This window comes from Chaetomium globosum, genomic scaffold, assembly GCF_000143365.1.
Source record: "Chaetomium globosum CBS 148.51 scaffold_3 genomic scaffold, whole genome shotgun sequence".
NCBI lineage: Eukaryota > Fungi > Ascomycota > Sordariomycetes > Sordariales > Chaetomiaceae > Chaetomium > Chaetomium globosum.
Window position 1 is genome coordinate 2337318 of NT_165978.1, and position 22695 is coordinate 2360012.

The window sequence follows — 22695 nt, forward strand, 5'->3', positions numbered from 1 at the left end:
GAATCCGAGCAATCCACCTTTGATGCTAGTTCGTTGAGACCTTCGGTTGAAGGGTCTTGAAGAAGGAAATTAGGAGAATTTTTCCCCTTGACCATTAGCTATATGAGACGGAGAAGAGTTCCAGATGGACGAAGGGTCGCCACATCTTCGTTGACTGCGTGCACACCCCCGTCGGTGAGATCGGCCCGGGACATTAGGTAGAGAGCTTGAAGCAACGGAGATTAATCGACTCCCCCAGAAGTGCGCGCCCCTGCCCGAATCCGCGCAGGTTGCATAACCATGATAAGGGTACCGGGGCATATCGGGTATTTCGTCAGGAGCTTCTTGCCCTGAAATTGATCCCACACGAGGAGGAAGTGGCGAGGGTTCGTGAGGAAGGTCGGGGTGGGTTGTTGGTGTGGTGGTGGTGGTAGCCGTCGGGGAGGCTGGCGGAGGAGATGTGCAGGGTGCCGGGGACGCCGGGGGGGACGAGGCGGTGGTGGTGGTCGAGGATGTAGAGCTTGGTGTTGGTGATCGGGTGGCCGAGGGGGACGAAGTCGAGGGTCGGGGGGAGGGTGGCGGTGTCGTAGTAGCTGATGTCGTTGGTTTCGGTGCAGCCGTAGTTGTTGAGGAGGCGGGCGGTGGGGAAGGTGGTGCGGAAGGTGAGGACGGTGGTTTTGGAGAGTGGCTCGCCGGCTGTGGTGCAGATTTTGAGGGTGGGGAATTGTTTGCCCGGTTGAGTTCAGGTGGTCCATGAGGGTTGCGAGGTGGGATGGGAGGATGTTGAGGCGGGTGATGTGGTGCTTGGCCAAGGTGTCGACGAAGGCTACCCATATCGCGGAGGGTTCCGTCGTCGATAGTCACCTGCGGAATACCGTTGAGCAACCCCGCGAACATCTCCTTGACTCCGGCCGCAAAGACCGACGTCGTCTTCTGGGCCACGACTTCACCAGGCTGGAACGGTAGGCTTGTCTCCAAAGACAGCAACCAGTTGTTGAGTTGGCGGTGAGGCACGCGGACGCCCTTGGGCTTGCCAGTAGATCCTGACGTGTACATGACGTACGCGAGGGTGTTCAGTTGTATGGGCTGCCCTTTATACGCATTTGTCGTACCCGTGATCTGTTCCAGCCGTAAATACCGCGAGTCATCGACATCAGGCAAGGCCTGATTCTTCGCATTACAAACAACGGTTCCCGGAGCCGCATCCTCAATGATCTGCCGGGTGTAGGCTGTGGGATATGCCGGGTCGAGCGGCACGTAGGCGGCTCCCGTGCGCCAGACGCCAAGTAGCGTCGCGAGTAGGTCCCCGCCCCGAGGAAGGCACACCGCGACAAGGTCCCCAGGTTCGATGCCACGGGCTGCAAGAGCGTGCGCGACGCTATGTGTCCGCCGGGCGATGTCGAGGTAACTCCACGCCCCATGCCGGTCCCAGCAGGCCACCGCATCCGGCACCTGCTGTACCTGCTCGTCAAACCTTTCCACAAACGACGCCGTCGGGACCTCAACCATCACAGCGCGGTCACTCCACTCCAATATCTCGTCGACATCACGGTCGCGTAGCAGCGGCAACTCAAACACACGCTGCGTAGCGTCGTGGAACATGCCCTCCAAGGCGATCTGGTGCTGGCTGAGCAGGCGCTCGACGGCCGCGCGGTCATACAAGTCGGCAGCAAACATAACCTCGACAGCCAGCCCCTCCACGCCTCCGGAATATGACAGCTCGATCTCACACCGGGCCGCAGTACGGTCCCGAGCCAGCACTTCGAGCACCTCCTCATCGGCCTCGTCCGGCTCCGGGTAGGCATGGAACGTCACCTTGTCCGGCAGGGCAGCGCCGAGCGACGCCTCTGGAAAGTTTTGATGTCTCATGATGATGGGGACCAGCGGATTCCCGCTGCCGCGTTGTGCCACATTGGTAGCTTGGAGAATTCGTTCGAATGGCACCGGATGTTCGAAGGCGTGCAGCACCTGGGAGCGCACAGCGTCTAGCAACTCGGCGACGGTGCTCCGTTCGTCAACGCGCATCCGCAGTGGCAGGATGTTGACGAAGAAACCGATCAGCGGCTCGAGTGCGACATCTGGCCGATTGGCCGTCGTGGTTCCGATGCAGAGGTCGTCCTTGTCGGCATAGCGGCTGATGATGACAGTCAGCCCCGCGAGCAAGCACATGAACATGGTGCAGCCGTTTTCGCGGGACAGACGCTCGAGCTCCCGGGAAAATTCGCGCGGGTAGTGGTACACGAAGGTCCCGCTCGTGGTGCCGGACTTGCGCTGCCGTGGAAACGTTGACGGTAGTTCCAGGCTGTCTTCGTAGCCCTTGAGGGTTTCGCTCCAGTAGTCGAGATGCGCGGACATATGCGAGGCTCGCTGTTCTTGCGCATAATCTCGGTACTGGACCGTCAACAAGGGCAACACGGGCTTCTGCCCCTGGCAGAATGCTCCGTACGCGCTGTGCAGCTCCCTGCGCAGGATGGCCTTGAGAGACCACGCATCCGCCGCAATATGGTGCACGTTGAAGAGCAAAAGGTGCTGAGCGCTGGATAACCGCAACAGGCGGGCGATGAAGATGGGCCCCCGGCGCAGGTCGAAGCGGTGTTCCAGGAACCGGTCGAGGGCCTCCAGCAGCTGGAGCCGGTCGACAGACACAGCCGGTAAAGGCACGTGCCCAGGGGGCGCGACGAACTGCAGCGGCTCACCATCCCCTGCCAGGTCGTAGTAGGTCCGTAGGCTCTCATGGCGGGTTGCGATGGCGCTCAGGCTCTGCTCGAGCGCGAAGACGTTAAGGTTGCCCCGGAGAAGCAGCACGAAGGGGAGGTTATAGCTAGTGTCGTCTGGGTTTCGTTCCTGGTGGACCCAGAGCCGCTGCTGGAACCAGGATAGCGGGCTGCCGTCGCCATCCGTAGGAAGTTTGTTCGGCGTCTCGGATTGAATCGCCATAGCGTTCATGTTAGGTGATGTTGCTGTCGAAACCTCATGTATGAGGCAATTCGTTGTATAACATAAACACTAGTTATCTGGGAGCCAAATTAACAGAAACAAGGGCAGGCAGCGTGGACGAAGCACCTTTTACGTACATGTATTTAACTTGGCGGCTGATGCCAGAACGAGAGTCGGACCAAGCATGACTACAACATCGCCGCACGGGTGCCTTACTAGCGTGAATGCATGCAGCCCAATGTGGGGGTAAGCGAGAACCGGCGGCTCCATAACAGCGTTGGCGCTGGATAGTAACGCTTGAAGGAAGGTACCTAAGTAGACAGGAAGGTAGATAGATGGGACACTCCATGTCGCGAAAGATGCCGAAAGCCTCAGGTTCCAAGAGAAAACAGAACAACCAGTGGCCGAAACCAAATCGAGAACTTACCGCAGCAAGTATGCCGACCTAACACAGAATGACATTGGCAGTGTCTAGGCGGCTCTCCATGGTGTCCCACAAGGGATATTTGGTAGCTTGCAAATACGTCGGGGCACCGAGGGGAGTCATGAAGTTGTCGGGGCTACGCAGGGGGGCTAGGGGAGAAGGATTGACTTAAGGGGATGGAAAAGTGAGGTACCTATATACCAAATCACGTCAGTTCTATTGGTTGTATGGATAGAACCTCCGCCTGATGCCCCGGGAATACGATGGGACAATGTTGAGAGCCCGGTCTGCCTTCTTGGTAACTTGTTACAGAACTGGGACGCAAGGGGTTCAGGTCAGGTAGCGACCTACAGTCCTATCGACTACTATGCCATGTGGAACTCATCTCGGAGGTTACTTCACAATGCAGGGGCGGAAAGGCTCCGTTCTGGGCACACGCCGGAGCACCAGCAGAAGCATAAGAGTATATCGGGCATCAACAGGGCCCGGCTGGTATGACTAGCATGGCGGGTGGCGTAGGGGCAGAAAGTGCTGTCGTTGCCGCTGTCTGTATTTGTATTTGCCCAGCCTGGTCGGCGAGCTTCGTAGCAAAACGCCAACCCCTTTTCACATCCCTTCGGACGCAAGATCCAAGGCCATAAAGCATTAGAAGCTGTGTCTCGCTGACGGCCTCTTGCCCTGTGGCAGTGTGCTCACTCTAACAGCGTTTCTCCTCGGGCTATCCTCCTCTCCTGTTGGCTACCGACGTTTGCCGGTATTTTCTAATTACCCCCCAAAAACGGAATTCCAGCCGAGTCGGGACGCAAGAGCTCTTGCAACAGGTGTGGTCACCGGATGGGAAACCAACTAAAATATGCTTCCAAGTGCCAGAAATGCAAGAAGGGTCTCGACATCTGCAAGGTCGGATTCCATGGCTCGGCCCTGGCTTGGAGGACCTGCTGCCTACCTTGTTCTTGTGGAGAGAAATACTACGAAGAAAAGCCAGTGTTGCAAGGCCTCTTTCGGCTCCCGAATATAAGCCTGGGCCACCCGGGCCTTCGGCCCCGTTCGTCTGAAAACGAGGCGGCTGATACCATCGAGTACGGCGACTCCCGGGTATACGATACCACGGCATACGACACCACTCCCTTCCTAATGCCGGTAGCGACAGAATCGACACCTACACATGCGGTGGCCGCTCGTCCCGCAGATGACGCCCGCGCGTATACCGCGTCCATTCCGCCTCTTACCGCGACACCCTACACTAGCTTCTCTTACCCTACCGTGTCTCGCAGCGCCACACTTTACGCAGCCGCGTCTTACATACCAGCTTGTTATCTGGCAGCAGATGGAACGGCATACACGCCGCGGCAATTGATGCGGCTCCCACCTTGGCCCCTGGTGAGTCGTCCAACCGTAGTGTACCACTGGCATATACAGCCGCTGCCCCAACCGACCAACTTTGCCCCACGGCAGAAGTCACTCACAACCCCTCCAACCCTTCAGCCATGGATGGTTCGTAACCCCTGGCATCGCCACAACACACTTGTCGCGGTCGCCGTTTACTTCCCTCATAAACCCACCCAGCATGCGAAGTGTGGATTCCATCGAGGGTTCCAGCTTGACAACCTCAGTACTGAATACCAACCAACAACCGCGGACGGTTTCGAGGTGGTCCGGGACGTTTGCAACAAACCTGCCAGTATCTTGTCGAAAGCCGAGCTGGACGTCGCGGAGCACATGCTTCCCCCTTTTGACCAACCATACCCAGTTGTGACGAACCTACTTCAGGACCCTGTCCTGTTAGGGTTCAGCTTCGGTCGAAGGTAATCTCTCAAGGGTGCTTAGGTTCGGTGCAGCCAAAGGGTGCACAACAAAGACTTGTCTCAACAGTAGGCTTCACGAGCTTGTAGCGAACTGTAGTTGTGATTGCTAACTGGAGAACTCCCAGAGCTCTCCAGAACGAGTGACTATATACCTATCTGAGTCCTGTGTGCTCAGTGTGCTCAGTTGTACCCTCCAACTGAGCTCACTGAGATATTTGTCCCATTCCTGGGTCATGATTGTCTGGCTCCTGCAAAGGTGCTCAGTGTGCTCAGTTGTACCCTCCAACTGAGCTCACTGAGCCTCTCATGTGGGTTCCCTGATTGGTTTGTTCAGCGATTGGCCTGTGGTTCCGCCCGTTGGCACATCCGTGACAAAGCGCGTCCACCGTACGTCGCCCGACCGTCGCGAAAGACGCGGTTGATGGCCGGCAGATCGTCGTCGGCGCCGACCAGTCGGTCCGGGAGGGACGCTGAGCTGATGGTGGACGATGTTTCCTGCTCCGTGGAGTCGGTATCACAATCGTTGTCATCATGATTAAATTGCACGCTTTGCTCGCTACCAAGGGGCGGCTTGACGTAGTCGTTTTGGATTCTGTGCTGTCCGGTGCAGATCCAGTTGAGAATCTGCTGTTTACGCGGGTCCTTCCTTATCGCTTCTCGGCCGTGTCCACCTGGCACACAAGCCGTTCCTTCCGGAGTTAGGAGGGGACGGCCTCATTGGTGCCAATGCCAAGCGTGATAGGTACCTTATGTGGCTGGATGATTTTTTCCAGAATACAAGTCCATGGCGCCACATGCAGCATCGCGCGCTCATCTTTCCACATCGTCGCCAGGCGCTCTACTTGCACTTTACCTACGCAGTCGCATCGCTTCCTACTCCGAAAATTCGCTGGCCGACGATTCTCCGTTGACCTCCATATTGGGCAGAAAAAGTTGGATTCGGAAGAGAGTAAACAAAACAAACAAAGTTACAGGGCAACACAAAGATGGACACGGGCAAACACGGACACTGCAGCCAATTTACGCGTCTCAAAGCGCGGTTTGCAGAAAAGTGGGGTTTGCAGAAAAGTGGGGAGCGGGGTGCTTTCGACCAGTTGCCAGATCGCATTAATTTTTCGGGGTTTTTTTTTGTATTTTTCGCGCAATTTCTCATAGTAATTTCTGGGAGTTTGGCCGCAATATTGTCCTCCGGACAGGATAATTGATGATAACTTGATGATAACTGGACCTTTGCCGGGCCATAACATCAGGCCGCCTACCATCCATTGAGGAGTCCCAATTTCTTTTAGCCAAAATCGTCCCGTTTTGTGATTGTACGGACAAACGTTCAGATCCCAAATCTGACTGGGACCAAATCAAGAATTTGCCAACCATCCACAATGCAACTCAGCCGAGTCTAGATTCCTCAGGTTTCGGACAAACACCACTAGCCCCGGCCGGGAACAGTGAACACACTACTAGTATCACCGAGTTTTGGGCCATGGCTGCCTAAGTCGGTTCCTTGGTCCGAGCGCTCACAGGCAGCCCCACCTCAGCCTCTGCTGCCTGTCGCCGCAATCTTCTGCCTCGAGAAATAGGGGGAGGGGAAAAGGGGGCTTGATGCGATGATAAAAGAACACCAAAAGTGTGCCGGATTGATTTTCTTTTCCGCTCCACCACATAAACTCATAAATCACATTAGCTCATGAACTCACCCAACCACACACCCTTTCATCCCTAGGTTCTCAATAACAATCCCCGATTCCCCCGCAATGAGTATCAGAGACATCCCACCCGAGATCTTGAATCTTGTCCTTGGCCAGCTTTTCGAGTACGAACACGACGATGACCCCGAATCCCCCATCAACCACGGGCACCTCCGCAACGCCCGCCTTGTCTGCCGGCAGTGGCACGAATTCGCAACAAGACACCTGTTCCGGACCTTGGTCTTGGATTATGCGCCAAACGAGGAAGTGCGGTCCCGGCAAGACATACCGTGGACCCACGCCGTCAACAGCGAGACAATCCAACCGCTTGTCCAGGACGTTGTCATTCAGAGCCATCCAGATGCGCTGGACATGGACGAGGACCCGGTGAGCGATGCGGAGGACTGGGTGACGGAGGACAATGAGGAGGACAGTCCGTTTGACGTCGCCGTGGCCAGCATTGCTCAGCTACCGAATCTCAAGTCGGTGCAGATCTGGTTCTCCGAAAAGTGCCTAGGTCCTAGAGAAGTGGGGTGGTGGGGAGACGATGAGGGAGTCGAGTCGATTTCTCACCGGCTACAGACGCTCAAGACTGTGTTTGGAGCCATACAGAAACGACGCGCCAACGCGAGTAGGACCAGCACGATTCGATCTCTGACTCTCAAGAACCTACAAAACGTCGCAATCTCAGATTTCGCCTCATCCGACCTCTATAAGGATGTCATCAAAGATCTCAACGAGCTACACCTGTTCATTACCCACGAGTACAACGAACATGGGCCCGACTATGACCTCGACCGCATCGAGCGCCAGACGTTCGAACCGTACCTTCAAAATGAACTCCTGCCTCCTCTGGCTCATCAGCTCACGTCCTTGACCCTGACCTTTAGGGAGTGCTGGGGTGTCATCCCCGCCTACTTTGACGGCAAGGGTCTCGTGTTCCCCAATCTCAGGACCTTGACCCTGGGCGAGTTCGTCATCGGACACCACGATCAGTTCGACTGGGTCCTGGCCCAAAAGTCCCTCCAGACTTTGCGGCTCGACAGGTGCTTTGTCGTTTCCTACCTGCGCGTCTTGGACAGCCAATTTAACGAGTGGCGTGTACCGACCCACGACTGGCATGAGTACCCCGAGGGCTCGTTCGGCTTCTACGGCTCCAAAATCTTCGCCTTCTCGGGCACGTGGGAGACGGTGTACGACGGCATTCGCGAGGGCCTCCCCAACCTCCGGGAGTTCGGCTGTGTGCATCACCACTGGCACAACACCTTCGACCGTCGAGAGGAGATGGGCGCGAATATGTCGGCGTCTCGATACATCGTCTTTGATGCGGGACTTTGTCCGAGCCCGTGGATCTCCACAGGGGAATACACTGGTGACATGAACTTTGGCAACAACGATCCCGCCGTCTGCCCGATGGAGGAGGTTGCGCAACGCGGAAGATACTCGCTCCAAAACCCTCTCAATCGGGCAAAGGAGACGGAACGGGGGGATACCCGGGCGTTTGAGGATCTTCTTCAGGCGGTCCGGGAGCGGCGATAGGGGACGGGCGGAGTGTTCCAACGGCGATAGTACGTCGGCAGTCCACAGGCTGGGAGGTAAATGTTCCCAACCGGCTTGGCTTCTGGTATGAACAAGTATAGGAAACTTGCCGGGACGCGGGGACGCCCTAACAATCTCGACTACCATTTACGTCCCCAAACTCTATCCATTTTGAAGATAATGACCTACCCTACCACCTCTCAGGTGCCACGTAAGGTAGACTTGTTGTGCTCAAGATGAAGACGGCAGATGTTACCACACCCCTCCTTACATCGAGTCCCATTTGCCGTTCAGTCATTAATATACCTCTCTATCTATATTTACTTCCAACTTTCCTTTCGGCAAATTACCCACTGCCACCGCAGCATGGGGCGCGAGCCACGCACGAGAGTGAGCTGCGTCGGGGCTTCCGTCACGATGTACCCCGGGAGCAATGCTTCGAGCCCACCAAAGCATTGTGTGGGGGGTTATAGAGGGTTGGGCAGGCCATGACGGCAAAAAGGGGGGGGGTGGACGCGATGCTGTGGACAATACCTATCGCTGCGTGAGTGCAGGTTCTTTGTGGAGGGTTAGGTGCTAGTGGTGATAAGTCGTAGGATTATGAAAGCAGAGGGCGAATGCTGAAGGGAGGAAAGACCCGGTATCTCCAGTTTTCTGACGGTTAGGTTCAAGGTTTGCGACTGCGCTAGTTATTGCGACCTGGGTCCATCCTGGTAGCTTTCAGGAGAGATGCGTCAAGATATACGAGGATGATGTGAAGCCAGCGCCTAGTCTTTGACCTTTTGCTATCGAGATGCAGCTAGTGGAGTTTGTGGTTAATTTCAGAAACACGCACAAGCCGAGTTGTGAAGCTTGCAAAACATTGAAGGTAAGTGAGATGAGCATGTGAGGTAATTAGATGATTGTCATCGCCCCAAGTACCCCAACAGCATAATTGTGCCATTACTTGCTTCCACCTTCTATACCTATCCCCGCTGCAGAAACTCGCCCGAGCGGTAGAAGGAACAGATGAAATAAACAGAAGTTCCCCTGCCGACCTCGCGCTCTGGCACGTGGATCGTCTCGTTTGATTTGGCAGCTTAGCTGCCCAGCGATCGGTCATTGGACAGCAGATTGCACCTTACCCCGCCCCTTGCACTGCCTGCCTACGGCTCTCGGAGCTGCGGCCTCTTAGAGCTAACCAACAACCAACCAGTGCACTATCACCAACCTCCTTATTGTCGTGCCTGTCCCTCTGACAAATTCACGTGGAAGGGATTGTGAACAATCTAGCCCTTTGGTAGACACGACAGGTACTACAGCGTTACCATCACTATGGCGAAGAAAAAACGCAAGAAGGAAAAAAAAAAAAACCTAAGCCGCAGGGCAGCAAGGACCCGGAACAGACCACCAAAGTTGATCCGCAAACAGGAAGCTTGCTCTTCCAGAGACTTCCGCAGGAAATTCGAGACCATATCTAGACTCAGCTCTTCTATTCCACGAGATTCACTTTCGGAGAGAGGACGACCGGCCGCATTGGTAGGGTCAAGATCAAGCCCGAGCCGAACGGCCTTGCTCTGCTCCGCACGTGTCGACGAGTGCAGCTCGAGATTGGCGAATCCTGGCTACGCCGCGTCCTATTTTGCTTTGAGAACATTAAAGCAATGCTCGACGAGACTGTCTCAAAGTTACGCCACATGAGAGTTAGCGGCGATACTCTCATGCTCAGCTACCTCGATGACGACGTCTATTATCGCCTTGCCTCTGTTCTCAAGCTTCTTCCAGGCCTGCAGCTCGACCGACTCACAGTCCTCGGCGGCCATGGGTTTCAGGTCAATTACGATACACTCGGCGGTCTCATCAAGGACGGCAACGGATGGAAAACCCTGCGCTATATCTGCTTTAGCTCAGCAATGCTCGGGTTCCCGTCGGAACACAACATCTCCCACCCGATGGTCGACTGGGGGGCTCAACCCAGATGCTGGAGGAAGTCCCAACCAAAGCACTAGCAAACCGTCATTGAAGGTCGCGACGGCATAACCTCGAACCCTTCTGTGACAGTCTACCGAGCCAAGGAGCCAGCCCTGTACGGTTCGATCGTTGACCCAAGCAGAAGGGTAACGTTCGAACAGAAACCTTACCATGGCCAGGACTTGCGAGCGGACGTGTTCCCCGCAGACCCCGAACTGATGACTGGCGACGAGCAAAAGAAAGAACCGATGGTCATCGTGAAGCGGGGCTCTGGTGTCAACTATGAGGAGAAAAAGGACTCGCCGTTCATCGAATCCGATATTCGGCGTGACTTGCCGGATATGACATGGAAACAGATTCGGGCTCAGTGTATCGATAACCCGTTTGATGACGAGGACGTGGAGGAGGGTTGGCCGCCCTGCGACGAAGAGGACGATCCCACCGAGGCAGATATCTACAAGGATGTTGACGAGTGTATCTGGACTCCGCTCCACTCTAACCTTGATCTATGATTCATTGGTCCCACGGCGAGCTTGTCGGACTGGCGGACGGCCGCGGCGGCGAGGAGATATAGGGAGCCGGTGTGGGCTGGGGGGATCCAGTGGGCGCCGCGGGCTAGGAAGGTCGTGGCGCTTGCTGTGGTGTTCGTTGCAGTCAAGGAATTGGGCGGCGGGGAAAGGGAGGGGGTAGAGATAGGAATGCGGTCGAGTAACGGAGTCGGACTGCGGGCAAGCGCGAATCTCTCACGTGCACAGACACAGAGTCCATACAATTCATGCCCTTACGTGGACGAGCACAGGAAATCTTAGACGTTTAGGCTAGTAGAGGACGCCGTGAACTGTAGGACTCACAAAATCTCACAGAATATCTACTCCAACCCGGCCGTGAAGGCGCTCATACTCGTCAAGCGCCTCCGTCACCGCCGCGTTTTCATAAGGCTCCCATGTCTCCTCTCCACCTCTCCACTTCACAAGCAGCTCTAGGCCGCCGTCATCCAACCTCCTGTCGCTACAAATCTTTTCTACCTCCCACTCTTCTTCCCCGCCGTTGTCGTCAACCACTGGGGAGACCGCCCGAGAGTGCGAGGGGTCGGCGGTTTTGAGCTTGGTGTGGTACCTCACCTCAATGGCCCCGGCACTTCAGCCTGGGAAATGCTTGGCGATCGCGATCCAAGAAAGACCCCTCCTCATTCAGCTGATGGATCTTTGCGTCGTCCGCTACCGTGTATCTCGCCCTCCTCGAAGTTGAAGTCGGCTTGTCCTCGTTCTTCGTGGACCCTTTGCTCTTGTGTCTCGCTGGGTGGCGGCTCTTGGCTGAGGGAATGTTGCCCCGATCCTCTGTTCCCCGGTGTCCGATCATCCTCTGGTTTGCACATGGGTCCCAGGTGAACTGCATGCAACATGAAAGTAGCCGGCGCACCGTCCACTGTAACCCGCTTCAGAACCGCGTTTCCAAGCGGCCATTCCCCGAACATTCCCCAGGAGAGGAAGCAGTAATCACCTGCCAGACAAAGTCGGAGCTCGTTCCAAGCGAGTCGACGCGGCTCTACCAGGCAAATACACCCAAGTGCTATGCCATCATCTATCACGAAAGGAGGTTGCCGAACTTGCTCAGCTCAGAACAGGTATAGCAAGACTCAACGGTTACCTCCACTGAGTCGGAGTAGCCCTGTCAGACCGATACATATGTAGGTAAGCAAAAGAGACAGGGTATTCTTCCTATTCCGATATAGAAAATGGACGGTATATCGAACAGAGATACTCGAATATATAGATACTCAGAGAAGCAATACTTCCTCCTATTTATGGGGAAATTGCTATCGGATAAAGAGGACTGGACTCCTAGTATGGCAGCCGTCCACGCAAGCAGCGATTCGCAATGGCCACAAGCCGACTCGACACGAACGAACTATAGGCCAATTAACCACCTAACCCACCACACCCGACAGCACCTACGGGCGAAATGAAGTCCATCCATCCATCCATCCATCCATCCGTCCTTTGCAAGGGAAATAGTGCCGCTGGCAAGAGACTCTCAATTTTTAAATAGCCAGGCGACCCTAACAATGCATCTATTGTAACAGGTCACGCGTTGGCGTTGAAGTGGTGCACAAGGCGAGGCGCGAATGGACTAGATTGCTTCGAATGAAGAGAGAAAGAGAGAGAGAGCTAAGCTACAGGAAAGAAAGAGATAGCTTTATCGTGTTGCTAGAACGGGGCATGGACGGTTCTAGCATAACGGTTCTAGCATAACCCATCCAAGTGGGACTCCAACCCACCAGATTCTGGCATCACCGAACCTACCCACGGGCCAGCTAGTCACATCTATCCTGTCTTTATCATCTGGATTGCCGTCGTCCAGGCTTCGTGACTGCCCCCGACATCAAAACAATCTTCAAGTTCCTCTCCGTTTTTGTCTTCCGCTCGATACAATAAAGCAAGCCCCCCTGCAGTGCATAGTTTTATGGATAACTCAAGCCTTGGGAGATGATCACGAAACAGAGCGAACAAAGATCTCCAGTGGCCAATTCCACCCGAAACTCCTACTCGGACCAAAGTAACGCTTTGGAGTGTTGCTTTGTGCCTCCCGATGAAAATTGCAAGATCCAGTAGGCTACAATATGCCTTATAGAGTCCTAGGCATTGTAGATTCGGTAGTTGAAGTTTTGGTGCGAGCTGTTTTAACCGGTCAATCTGTGGGCGGAAGCTGACGGGTGAGATGACCAGATTCAGTTGTGTGAGTTGTGGAAACACCCCGAGAAATGCTGATAGATCATCTGCCCATCGGTCCTCGGCGCCCCTCGTTGCCTCAGCGGATACATTTAGTGTGAGCTCCGTAAGGCTTGGAGGGAGGTTCTTATAATATTGGAAATGTGACTCCGAGGGTCTGAGAATGTCTGGCCCAATCGCCTCCCTAGGGAGGCCAGCTGTGATGTCAAGGCTGCTAAGAGCGGCACCACTCGTAGCAACAGCTGTAAGGGTAATGCGAAGGACTTGGCCCAAAAACGGAACCTCCTCGTAATCGTTTAGGACGTTCGTTGGCGGTCGACCTGTTTGTCGGCCATGCGCTAGTGCACCCCAGGGCCGGTGCATGTTGCTAATGACGACAGCCTCAATGTTGGTAAGAGAAATCAGCGCCTGCGTGATGTAGGCCTGCGCAAGGCCGGACATGATTATGTGTTGCTGCTCTTCCCACAGTGACGTATAAGCCGCCTTATCCAAAGGCGCCTCATACGAGTCCTGAGACGAGAGACTCCCTTCATCGGTACCCCCACCTTCCTCTCCAATGCTTTGGTTCTCCTCCTCGCCGGATGAGTATGTATCATCTATGCTGCCCATTGAAGCTGCGGGAGGGTATCGACCTTCTTGTATGGCCAGTGATATGTCGCCTTCATGCCTTGCAATATGATCGCATATATCTGGGAACTCCACGAAATGATCCGTACAGAGTTCTAGTGTTCTCACAGCAGGGCCAAAGTCTGGATGTCGTGCAATCTCCGCAAGGTTCTCGAGGCTGAGCCTTGAGAGCACTATGTAGCGGATCTGGAAGTACCGGCTGATGAAAGCTGGCAACGTAGCCAATTTGGCGTATTTCGACGTCAACCGGAGGGCAGAGAAGCCTTGGGCGTCTAGGCCGCCAAATATCACAGCGAGCAGCTCGTTAGGAAGCTGAAGAAGTCCCACCATTGTATCTGAGAGGATACTTAAAGGTATATTCGAGTGGATGGAGCTTACAGCTATGTAAGCTTTGAGGGTAATGTATTGTAGTAAGTTGAATCAAGGCTCCTCACAAATCAAATATTTCGCAACCAAATAAAATACTTGGCAAATAAGCCAAACCAAATACGGCCCTATATTTGGCAAATAAAGCGCCACATTTGCCAAGCTTTATTTGGCTTATTTGACTTATTTGCCAAGATTAATGGGTTCCACACACATATATAACCCTAACCCCAGACTACACCGTCGAGACCGTCTTCCCACCTGCCCTGGATGATACCATCACCGTACATCCACTTGAAGCGGGCATCGCATCAGCCGTCACGAAGCTCGACGAGTACATCGCCTTCCTCGGCGATTCGCACGCATACTGGTTCGCAATGATCTTACACCCAGGGCACAGAAGAAGGTGGATGGAGTTGAACTTGAAGCCGGCTCAGATGGACAGTTGGATCGACGCATTCAAGCAGTATTTCAAGAGCCAGTATTTCCATCAAGATGCTGCGTTCGAGACCGACAATCCAGAGCACCAGGACCGTCCCGGGCGCAACAGCTTCCTCCTCGGCTCCAACTATTATGACGACATAGAGGATCACAATGAGGTTGACCAATACCTCTCTGAGCGGCCCAAGCAGGTAGATGAGCCTCTGGCGTGGTGGAAGGCCAATATTTCACAGTATCCACGGCTTTCTACAATGGCATTCGATTATCTCTCCATCCCGGCCATGTCATCAGAGTGCGAGCGACTGTTCAGTCGCGCCAAGCACTGCGTAGGCATCCAACGACATTCGCTTCACGCAGACTCAATCAACATGCTCCAAAGCTTGAAGAATTGGGTGGGAAAGAGAGAGGTCTGAAGCGGTGGTTTTCGTGGGCGGTGATCTTGATGTCCTGGGCATGCAGGCCGGTGGATGGATGCGCGGGCGCGCGGGCGGTGCAGGCCGGCAATTGCCTAAATGGGCCAAAAATATATTTGGCCAGTTCTGAATTTTAATGCATTTTTGTACGATTCAGCCAGTTCCCAGCCCAGGCCTGGCCCAGTGATGCAATAATCCCCATTGTGTGATGAAGTTACTTAGAGATAGTCCGTGCCAGGCCGCCCCACTTTGGTCCTCTGCAAATAGTCTGTGAGGCGCTTTGCACCTTTAAAAAAGATAACTCTTTCTTCGACCTTTTTTCTACTATTTGCAATCGATGCAGTGTCCCGTATCACCCAGCCTGGGTGCGGGTGCGAGTGCGGGTGTGGGTGCATGCAAATGCTCGCCCCTGAAAAACGGGGTGTGGTTCAGGGTTAGAGTTATGTATGGGTATTTGGCTTATATATCCAAATAAATATGCAACCTAGCCAAATAAATAAATAAAATATTGGGGCGTGCCAAGCCAACCAAATAAAATAGGGGGTCTTATTTGATTTGTGAGGAGGCTTGAGTTGAATGGTGTTTCGGCTGAGCTTTCGGCGGGGTTGAAGTGGGGATACGGATTGATACAGGACGTATCTTTAATAAATTGAGAATTGCGGAAAAGGTGGTAAAGGCTGATATATTCAAAGGAAGTGTCGCGATGGCTGCCGTGGAAGTAATTCCACTGCAGGCTGCACGCGATGCTTCCTTATCTAATCTAACTGCGGGGCACCCAAGTGCCCACCCAGGGGGTCCAAACCCTAACCCTGGGCCCTCCATTTTACTGTATCAGGATTCTTGTATCACGGATGGATGGAATTTATTTCGCCCGGAGGCACTGGGCCTATAGGGCCTTAGCCCGCTAACTACATCCGGATCAAATCGTTATGTCTAAGAGCGGGGCACATGCATTGGACAGCGATTGATGATTGGTTAGTTACCTCCCACAGGTGGTCCAAACTGTCAGAATATCGGGGTGGAGGCTTCGGATATGAAGTAAACGGGGCATGTTCAGCTTAACCACCACCCCTCATCTCGACGGGTAAAACCCGGACGGGACCCACATGTCGTGATCCAGGCAAGACACGAACGAACAACAATGAGAGGAGCATCGCAACAAGCGCTGAAACAACCATACTTGATTGCCTGATTGGACGAGTGAATCCCGTATTCTGACACAAACCGCGTTGACACCAGAAGGCATTTATGTATGTCACGGTTATGGCCGCCTGCAGCCGGGCGGCGGGGGACGCTGGCAGTATCCCGAACCAATCATTGAGGATGATTACACGGCCAATGAGACAGCGGTCCCATTGCTCATGAAGGTCCATGCCAAGAGAATGAGCAAGTGCTCATTCTGCTCAACCAGGGAGCTATGAGCACTCGAAGCAACCCGTGCTCAGAATGCTCAACGACAGGTCTTTGAGCACTTTGAGCACACTAAGATAACTAGTATATAGTCACTCGTTCTGGAGAGCTCTGGGAGTTCTCCAGTTAGCAATCACAACTACAGTTCACTACAAGCTCGAGAGCCTGCTGTTGAGACAAGTCTTTGTTGTGCACCCTTTGGCTGCACCGAACCTAAGCACCCTTGAGAGATTACCTTCAACCAAAGCTGAACCCTAACAGGACGGGTCCAGAGATAGGTTCGTCACACAAATAAAGCAAACAATCGAAGCTTCGACGTCGAGGGTGCTTTCAGATGGATCGAAGGCTCGTGACCAGGTGAGAGAGCTGGAAATGGAACTGGTCAACGTGAATTACTATCGCGCTGCGTTCGGTGGTTTCTGTGGCTGAGCGAATATATCTTGCAGGAGATCCACCACATCAGTCGGCGTCAGCACGATAGGAACCAGTCTGACCATCGTGTGTCCAAAGTAGGGTGCCCTGTGTGCAGCTTGTGTACATCCTTCGTCGCTGATGGTTTCATGTTCAGGGCTACCGGCGGTCAATGCCCCACAATAGGGCATTTTTTCGGCGTCGGGAATGCATATGCTACAACTGTATGTGTCAACGACAATTCCCTTCTGCTGTTTGCTTAAGAGGTATTTAGGTCAATTTTGACAGACACATTGCAGGTGGCATATGGGGACATGGGGCTGAAACTTGTGGGCGGGAGGACCTCACGTGCTTCGAATGTAGGTATTGACCCCTTTTTCTTCCGCACGGCGAGACTAACCGGACGTCCCGACAAACAAGGCGGCATATACGGTCACCGGGAACAAAATTGCAGAATTCCTGTGTGAACACAAGAATAGCTGCCAGGATAGGCGGTGTAGGTGGGATGTCTTGCGAGAACGTGTAAATAGAGGAGGATGGAGCTTTCGAAACCGCGTGGGACACATCGTTGGCCCTTCGACACACAACAAGGGTAGCTACCTGAAAATTATTATTATTCATACTCCGCTATGCCCTAAGGCGTGCCGGACCCTCAGCTATTTAGTGTACAGGAAAACCGTGCCCTCGCGGGCCGGATGAAAAGCCCATACCGACTATTAAGGAAAATACGTGTGTGTGAGCCTAAGAATACAAAGGGAGGAGGCCTCCTGGCCTCCGAAAAAGAGGGGGGGGGGGGGGATTGTTGTTAGGCCGCCGCTTCCAGCTCGAGCCTCCTGGCTAAGTTGTACATCGGCAGCCTCCCCGAGTCCATCAGCCAGTCGAGGATCCTCCTCGCGAGCCGTGCAGTTGTGGGATCGATGCTTTCTAAGTAAATATAAACTTGATGTTGACAGAAAAGAAAAGCAAAACAAGAGAAAAGAAAAATTGGTTTCTTATTCCAAAGCCTGTCTTTTCTGACTTTCAAGCACCTTCATCCATCGCTAGATTTGTAAAGGCGCTCTTCTTAAAGAGTATTAAACCAAAACAATATAAGGTACCTAAAGAAGAAAAAGGAGAGATCGCCTCACGAAAAGTGGGCCAAAACCGACGAAACCGACAGCATTCGAAAGCCCTCGAAAAACCCTATCTAACAATACCGCTTGCAACGGTGCGCGACCAGTGGCGCGGCCGCAGTGAGTGCTACGGTTAGGAGGGTACCCGCGGGTGCCGACCGCGTCGACCGCGTCCAAAATTTTCGACCGCTAAGCCACTAAGAGCCTTGGCCCCGTTACCCGGCCAGCCAACGGAACGAAGCCCCTGAAGCCAGCAAGACGAAGCCCCTGATGTGGGCAGGCCAACCGCCATCGGCCCCGTCGGAGGGGCCCCCCATAGAGGGCCCCCTGGTAGAGGTCCTCTCGCAGGGCCCTCTGCATGGCCCTCCACAGCGCCTAACCCCCCCCGAGACTACCTAAGGCAGAGCATTTCAGAGGCCTGTTGAACGGCTTGGTAAATCTAGTACCTATCGAGAACAGAGGAGAGGCCCGGGGCCTCGCAAAGGACCTAAGCGACCTATTTGCAAGTCAGAAACAGGGGCACCACCACTCGAAGGAAAGCCTGGGAGGGCTTACGGCAGCCCACCTACAGAAAGTAGTTACCGGAGAGCGGTCCTAGGCTGCCGTGGGACCCAACCGAAGTGCGACACAGGGCCGCTCGTGGGCTGCAGTGGCCGCAGGGCCCGGGCAAGGCTTGCAAGCTCAACCTACGAAAATCATCCCCCAGAGGGCCGACCGGGAGCTACTAGTGCGGGGAGCCAACGTGTCAGCACGACCTTGCACAAAGGTCCCCAGTCGAAGATCATCGCAGGCCATCAATCCAAGCCTTCAACCAAGCAGGGAGCTATTGCAGCCCGGAAGCTCCCTAGCGGGGACACAGTGGTAACGTTCAACGACTCGAACACCAAAAGCTGGCATTTCCAACCAACACCCAGTAGGATTCAACAAGCCTTCGGGGAGCAGGCTAAAGAGGCTGGCAGAACTTACGCAGTGCTGGTGAAGGGCCTGAGGAAGGGCCGACCTACAGGGTACTACGGGAGGAGGTGTTCGGGGGAGAACTAGGCCCTTTGGTCAGTGGACAAGGTCAAGTTCAGAGTCCCAACCAACCCAGGGTTTACCAGGGCGACGGTACTAGTTGCCCTTAGAGACCAAGAGGAGGCTCGGAAGGCCTGTGACCAGGGGATAATCTGGAACGCTTAGCTACTCGACTGCGAGCCCTACTGGGCAATGCTGGAACCGAAACAGTGCTTCAAGTGTTGGAAATGGGGCCACATACAGAGGTTTTGCCAGAAAGAGGCCCTGTGTGGGAGGTGTGGTACGGGGGCCCATGGGGAGGGCGGGAGGGCCGGGGAGGCCCTCTGCCCTACCCAGCAGGGTCAGGTGCCCTGTAAGTGCCCCTGCTGCGGAGGAAGGCACCCGGGCTGGGCCAAGGAGTGCCCGGGAAGGGCCAGGGCCAAGAAGGAGGCGAGAGAGGCATACCAATACCGACCAAGGGTGTTCGAGCCAGCTCGGACAGCAGCTGCGGAGCCTATAACAGCACCAAGATCAGCATTCACCTACGAGAAGGCCCGACCACAGGAGGAGGAGTATGGATTTCTGAGAGTCGGGGCAAAAAGGCCACGGTTGGGCAGAGGCCGGCCAACGTTGATTTCAGTGGCTGGAAAGGGACCCCTCCCAAAGCCGGATTAGCCTTGGTTCGGGGGGGGATATTCGGAGCTATCCAGCCCACCCAGCCCACTCAGCCCACCCAGCCTACCCAGCCTACCCAGCCGGCCGAACAGGCCCAACCAGCTGAAGACGCAACTATGGAAACTAATGAAAATTAGAGTCCTGCTGTGGAACACCGAAGGAAACAAGCAGGCACTCGAGGCCCTGCTAGAAGAAGCGCAGTACGACCTAATGGCTATTCAGGAGCCATGGATCAACCAACAAACCAAGTCAACCTACTGTCCCAGAGGCTCGAAATACCACCTAGTTCATAAAGCAAGTGGGCGAGCGGCTATATTCGTCAGCCGAAAGTTCGACACAGGACAGTGGGAATATGAGACTTCAGAGGAACATTGTAAGGTATGGTTCCCAGGGCTCGGGAACAGTGGACTAGAACTCTGGTCTATCTATAACCCCCTTGAGGATAAAACCCTCCTACAAACCCTCCTAAGTCGGCCGGCCCCAGCCTACTCAGTAGTATTAGCGGGGGACTTTAACCTACACTATCCGCAATGGGACCGGTTTGGCCGGTACGAAAGGAAGGCCGAGGCTCTCCTAGAGTTGGCACTACAGTGGGATCTCGATCTTCGAACTCCAGCAGGCACTATAACCAGGGCACCGCAGGGGGCCCAGCGAGGCCGCACTTCGACAATAGACCACTTCTGGGCATCAGTGGGTCTACAAACGACCTACTACGGCCTGGAATACAGGGGGAAGTCAGACCACTACCCACAGATTTTGGAAGCTGACATCGGAGGCCCCCTACCACAACAAACCCAGCCAGGGGGTTGGAACTGGAAGATGATGGACAGGCGTAGGGTGGAGGCCGAGGCGGCCCTCCTACCAGAGAAAATAGGCCTAGAGGACCCAGGGCCACAGGGCCTCCGGGCACAAGTCAGGGAGCAGGAGGGTTTAAAAGAAGCATTCAACTGGTTGGTCGAGGAGCTACAGAGGATAGCTGAAGTGGCCACCCCTCGGAAGAAGGCCAACAGAGGCCACGGCTCGCCGTGGTGGTCAGTGGAGGTCCAGGAGGCCCAGGGAGAGGCAAGGAGAGCCGAAAGGGAGTGCAAGGCAGCCCCGTCGGAGCACAACAAAGAAAGACTTAACCAAGGTCTACGGGCCCTCGCGGCCACCATCAACAAAGAGAAAACGAAGACCTGGAGGACAACAATGCAGAAAGCCACCCACAAAACCGACCTGCTATGGAGCCTAGAACGCTGGGCCCGTTGCAGAAGCTTCGCCCCCCCAGATCCCCCGAAACTACCCGCTCTCACAGGGCCCCCCAGGAGGCCAGGACCTCTCCACCCACAAGGAGAAGGCGGAGGCCTTAGCACGCCGGTTCTACCCTAACCCAGAAGCTGACCTTTCTGATATAGAGGACCCGGACCTGCTAGAACAGTGGGTTCCGAAGTTCAATATAGAGGAAAAGGTTACAGTGGGTGATGTTAGGGCAGTCCTTTCGAAGATTAGTCCTTGGAAGGCTCCAGGCGAGGACCACTTACCTATAGGCCTTCTTAAGGCCTGCGGGCGCCCACTGTTCAGGGTGCTAGCGGTTCTCACGGAGGCGTGTTTCCGGATCGGATGGTTTCCAGAAATATTCAAGAGAGCCAAAACAGTTGTCCTACAAAAGCCCGGAAAAGAGCCGAGTACCTACCGAACTCCAGGAGGTTACAGGCCTATAGCCCTCCTACCTACAGTTGGGAAGGTCATAGAAGCACTGGTAGCAGAGAGGATTACTAGTGCTGCAGAGGCCTACGGCCTACTACCAGCGGAGCAGATGGGAAACCGAGAGCACAGGTCAACAGAGGTAGCGATTCGGCTAGTCGTAGCCCAAGTCCAGGAGGCCTGGCGGCAGAAAGCAACCGCCTCCCTTCTACAGTTGGATATCTCAGGGGCATTCGACACCGTCAACCATACCCGGCTACTAGCCACTCTTCGGCTACAGGGTTACCCACAGTGGGTGGTTCTGTGGGTGAAGGCGTGGTTAAGTAACAGAGTTGCGATCCTCCACTTCGACGGCCAGAAAACAGAGGACATCCCAGTCATAGCGGGAGTCCCCCAGGGCTCACCACTATCCCCCGATCCTATTTATCCTCTACATTGCCTCCCTATATCAGGCCCTGAAAACAGCCCATCCACTGGTTAGCATAGTAGGGTTCGCAGACGACACAAACCTACTGGCCTTTGGAAAGAACCCAGAGGCCCAATACACAAGCAACTGGAAAAAAGCCTTGGAAGACCCTGCTTGCAAGTGGGCCTGGTAACCCGGGGGATGGCGTTCGCACCTCCAAAAGTGCGAAATTAATTCACTTCAACAAAGGTCAGGAGACAGTGGGAGAACCCCGGTGGGCCCTGGCCCACCCAGGGGCCAGTGGCTACAAGCACAGGTTAAGCCCAGTAGGAATCGGCTCGGTTTCTAAGGAGTCTGGCTGGACTGGAAGCTGTCATGGAAGGGCGCACCAACAAGCTGTGGAACGGAAACTCAAAACCCAAGATTTCGCCTTATCGAGGATTGCAGCAAAGACGTGGGGCCCGAGCCTATCCAGGGCTCGGGAGGTCTACGTAAAGTGCATCCGCAGTGCCATAGCTTACGGAGCCTCCAGCTTCCACCAACCAACAGCTCCAAGAGCTACAGGGCCGAAGGGGCCTGCAAAGGTCTTGTCAAAAGCTCAGAACAGGAGCCTTCGAATAGTAGTAGGGGCATACAAGTCAGCTCCTACTCGGTGCTTAGAAACAGAGGCCTGGGTGCCACCGCTAGACCTATATCTCAACAAGCGGCTGGCCGACTTCGAGGGCCGGCTACAGAAGCAGGCCCTACAATCAGGGGCTGGGCCGGAGGCTGAGAGAATAACCACGGGGCATCTAATTACTGAGGCCTGCAATAAGGTCTACCGAAGGTTCAACAAGAGGAGGAAAACCCGAGGCCGGAGGCCCCGTCAGGAGCTCCGCAGAGTCCCACGCCCACTGAACTAGCCGCTCCAGTGTCCAGTGGCTCAGTGGGTTAACTACAAATGGAAGATCGGGGGGAAGGTTAAGGGGTCGAATACCAAGGATGTGGTCGAACTGGTCTGGCAGGCTCGGTGGAACACAGAGAGCTAGTCAACAAAGTACTACTCGACAGAGGGTATTAAACAGGAGGATAGCCGACGATGACCCCCTCAGCCCTCTTATTTACCGACAA

General features: G+C 54.7%; 7 protein-coding genes across 7 annotated transcripts in view; 5 read left to right on the forward strand and 2 right to left on the reverse strand.

Annotated features, from left to right (window-relative positions):
* The window catches only part of CHGG_06052 (uncharacterized protein), a gene marked incomplete at both ends in the record, with an annotated part of 5048 nt that extends 1585 nt beyond the window's left edge, over nt 1-3463 (reverse strand). Inside the window, 4 exons of the mRNA XM_001222146.1 lie at nt 348-675; nt 810-2939; nt 3054-3227; nt 3367-3463. Coding sequence (XP_001222147.1) covers nt 348-675; nt 810-2939; nt 3054-3227; nt 3367-3463 — 2729 coding nt within the window. The remainder of the gene's footprint in view (nt 1-347; nt 676-809; nt 2940-3053; nt 3228-3366) is intronic.
* A 711-nt stretch (nt 3464-4174) lies between these two features.
* On the forward strand, nt 4175-5149 carry CHGG_06053 (uncharacterized protein; the record flags this gene model as incomplete). The annotated part of the gene is made up of 1 exon (XM_001222147.1): nt 4175-5149. The coding sequence occupies one exon, from the start codon at nt 4175-4177 to the stop codon at nt 5147-5149; it is 975 nt and encodes a 324-aa protein (XP_001222148.1).
* A 1747-nt stretch (nt 5150-6896) lies between these two features.
* CHGG_06054 (uncharacterized protein) lies at nt 6897-8369 on the forward strand (the record flags this gene model as incomplete). Its single annotated transcript, XM_001222148.1, has 1 exon — nt 6897-8369. One exon carries the CDS (start codon nt 6897-6899, stop codon nt 8367-8369), a length of 1473 nt encoding a protein of 490 aa, XP_001222149.1.
* A 1676-nt stretch (nt 8370-10045) lies between these two features.
* CHGG_06055 (uncharacterized protein) lies at nt 10046-10831 on the forward strand (the record flags this gene model as incomplete). Its single annotated transcript, XM_001222149.1, has 2 exons — nt 10046-10303; nt 10358-10831. The coding sequence occupies 2 exons, from the start codon at nt 10046-10048 to the stop codon at nt 10829-10831; spliced, it is 732 nt and encodes a 243-aa protein (XP_001222150.1).
* A 2030-nt stretch (nt 10832-12861) lies between these two features.
* CHGG_06056 (uncharacterized protein) lies at nt 12862-14005 on the reverse strand (the record flags this gene model as incomplete). The annotated part of the gene is made up of 2 exons (XM_001222150.1): nt 12862-12881; nt 12937-14005. The coding sequence occupies 2 exons, from the start codon at nt 14003-14005 to the stop codon at nt 12862-12864; spliced, it is 1089 nt and encodes a 362-aa protein (XP_001222151.1).
* A 413-nt stretch (nt 14006-14418) lies between these two features.
* Nucleotides 14419-15333, forward strand: CHGG_06057 (uncharacterized protein; the record flags this gene model as incomplete). Its single annotated transcript, XM_001222151.1, has 2 exons — nt 14419-14808; nt 15193-15333. 2 exons carry the CDS (start codon nt 14419-14421, stop codon nt 15331-15333), a joined length of 531 nt encoding a protein of 176 aa, XP_001222152.1.
* Nucleotides 15334-18098: 2765 nt separating this feature from the next.
* Nucleotides 18099-20864, forward strand: CHGG_06058 (uncharacterized protein; the record flags this gene model as incomplete). Its single annotated transcript, XM_001222152.1, has 4 exons — nt 18099-18158; nt 18288-18803; nt 19053-19393; nt 19634-20864. 4 exons carry the CDS (start codon nt 18099-18101, stop codon nt 20862-20864), a joined length of 2148 nt encoding a protein of 715 aa, XP_001222153.1.
* Nucleotides 20865-22695: the final 1831 nt, after the last annotated feature.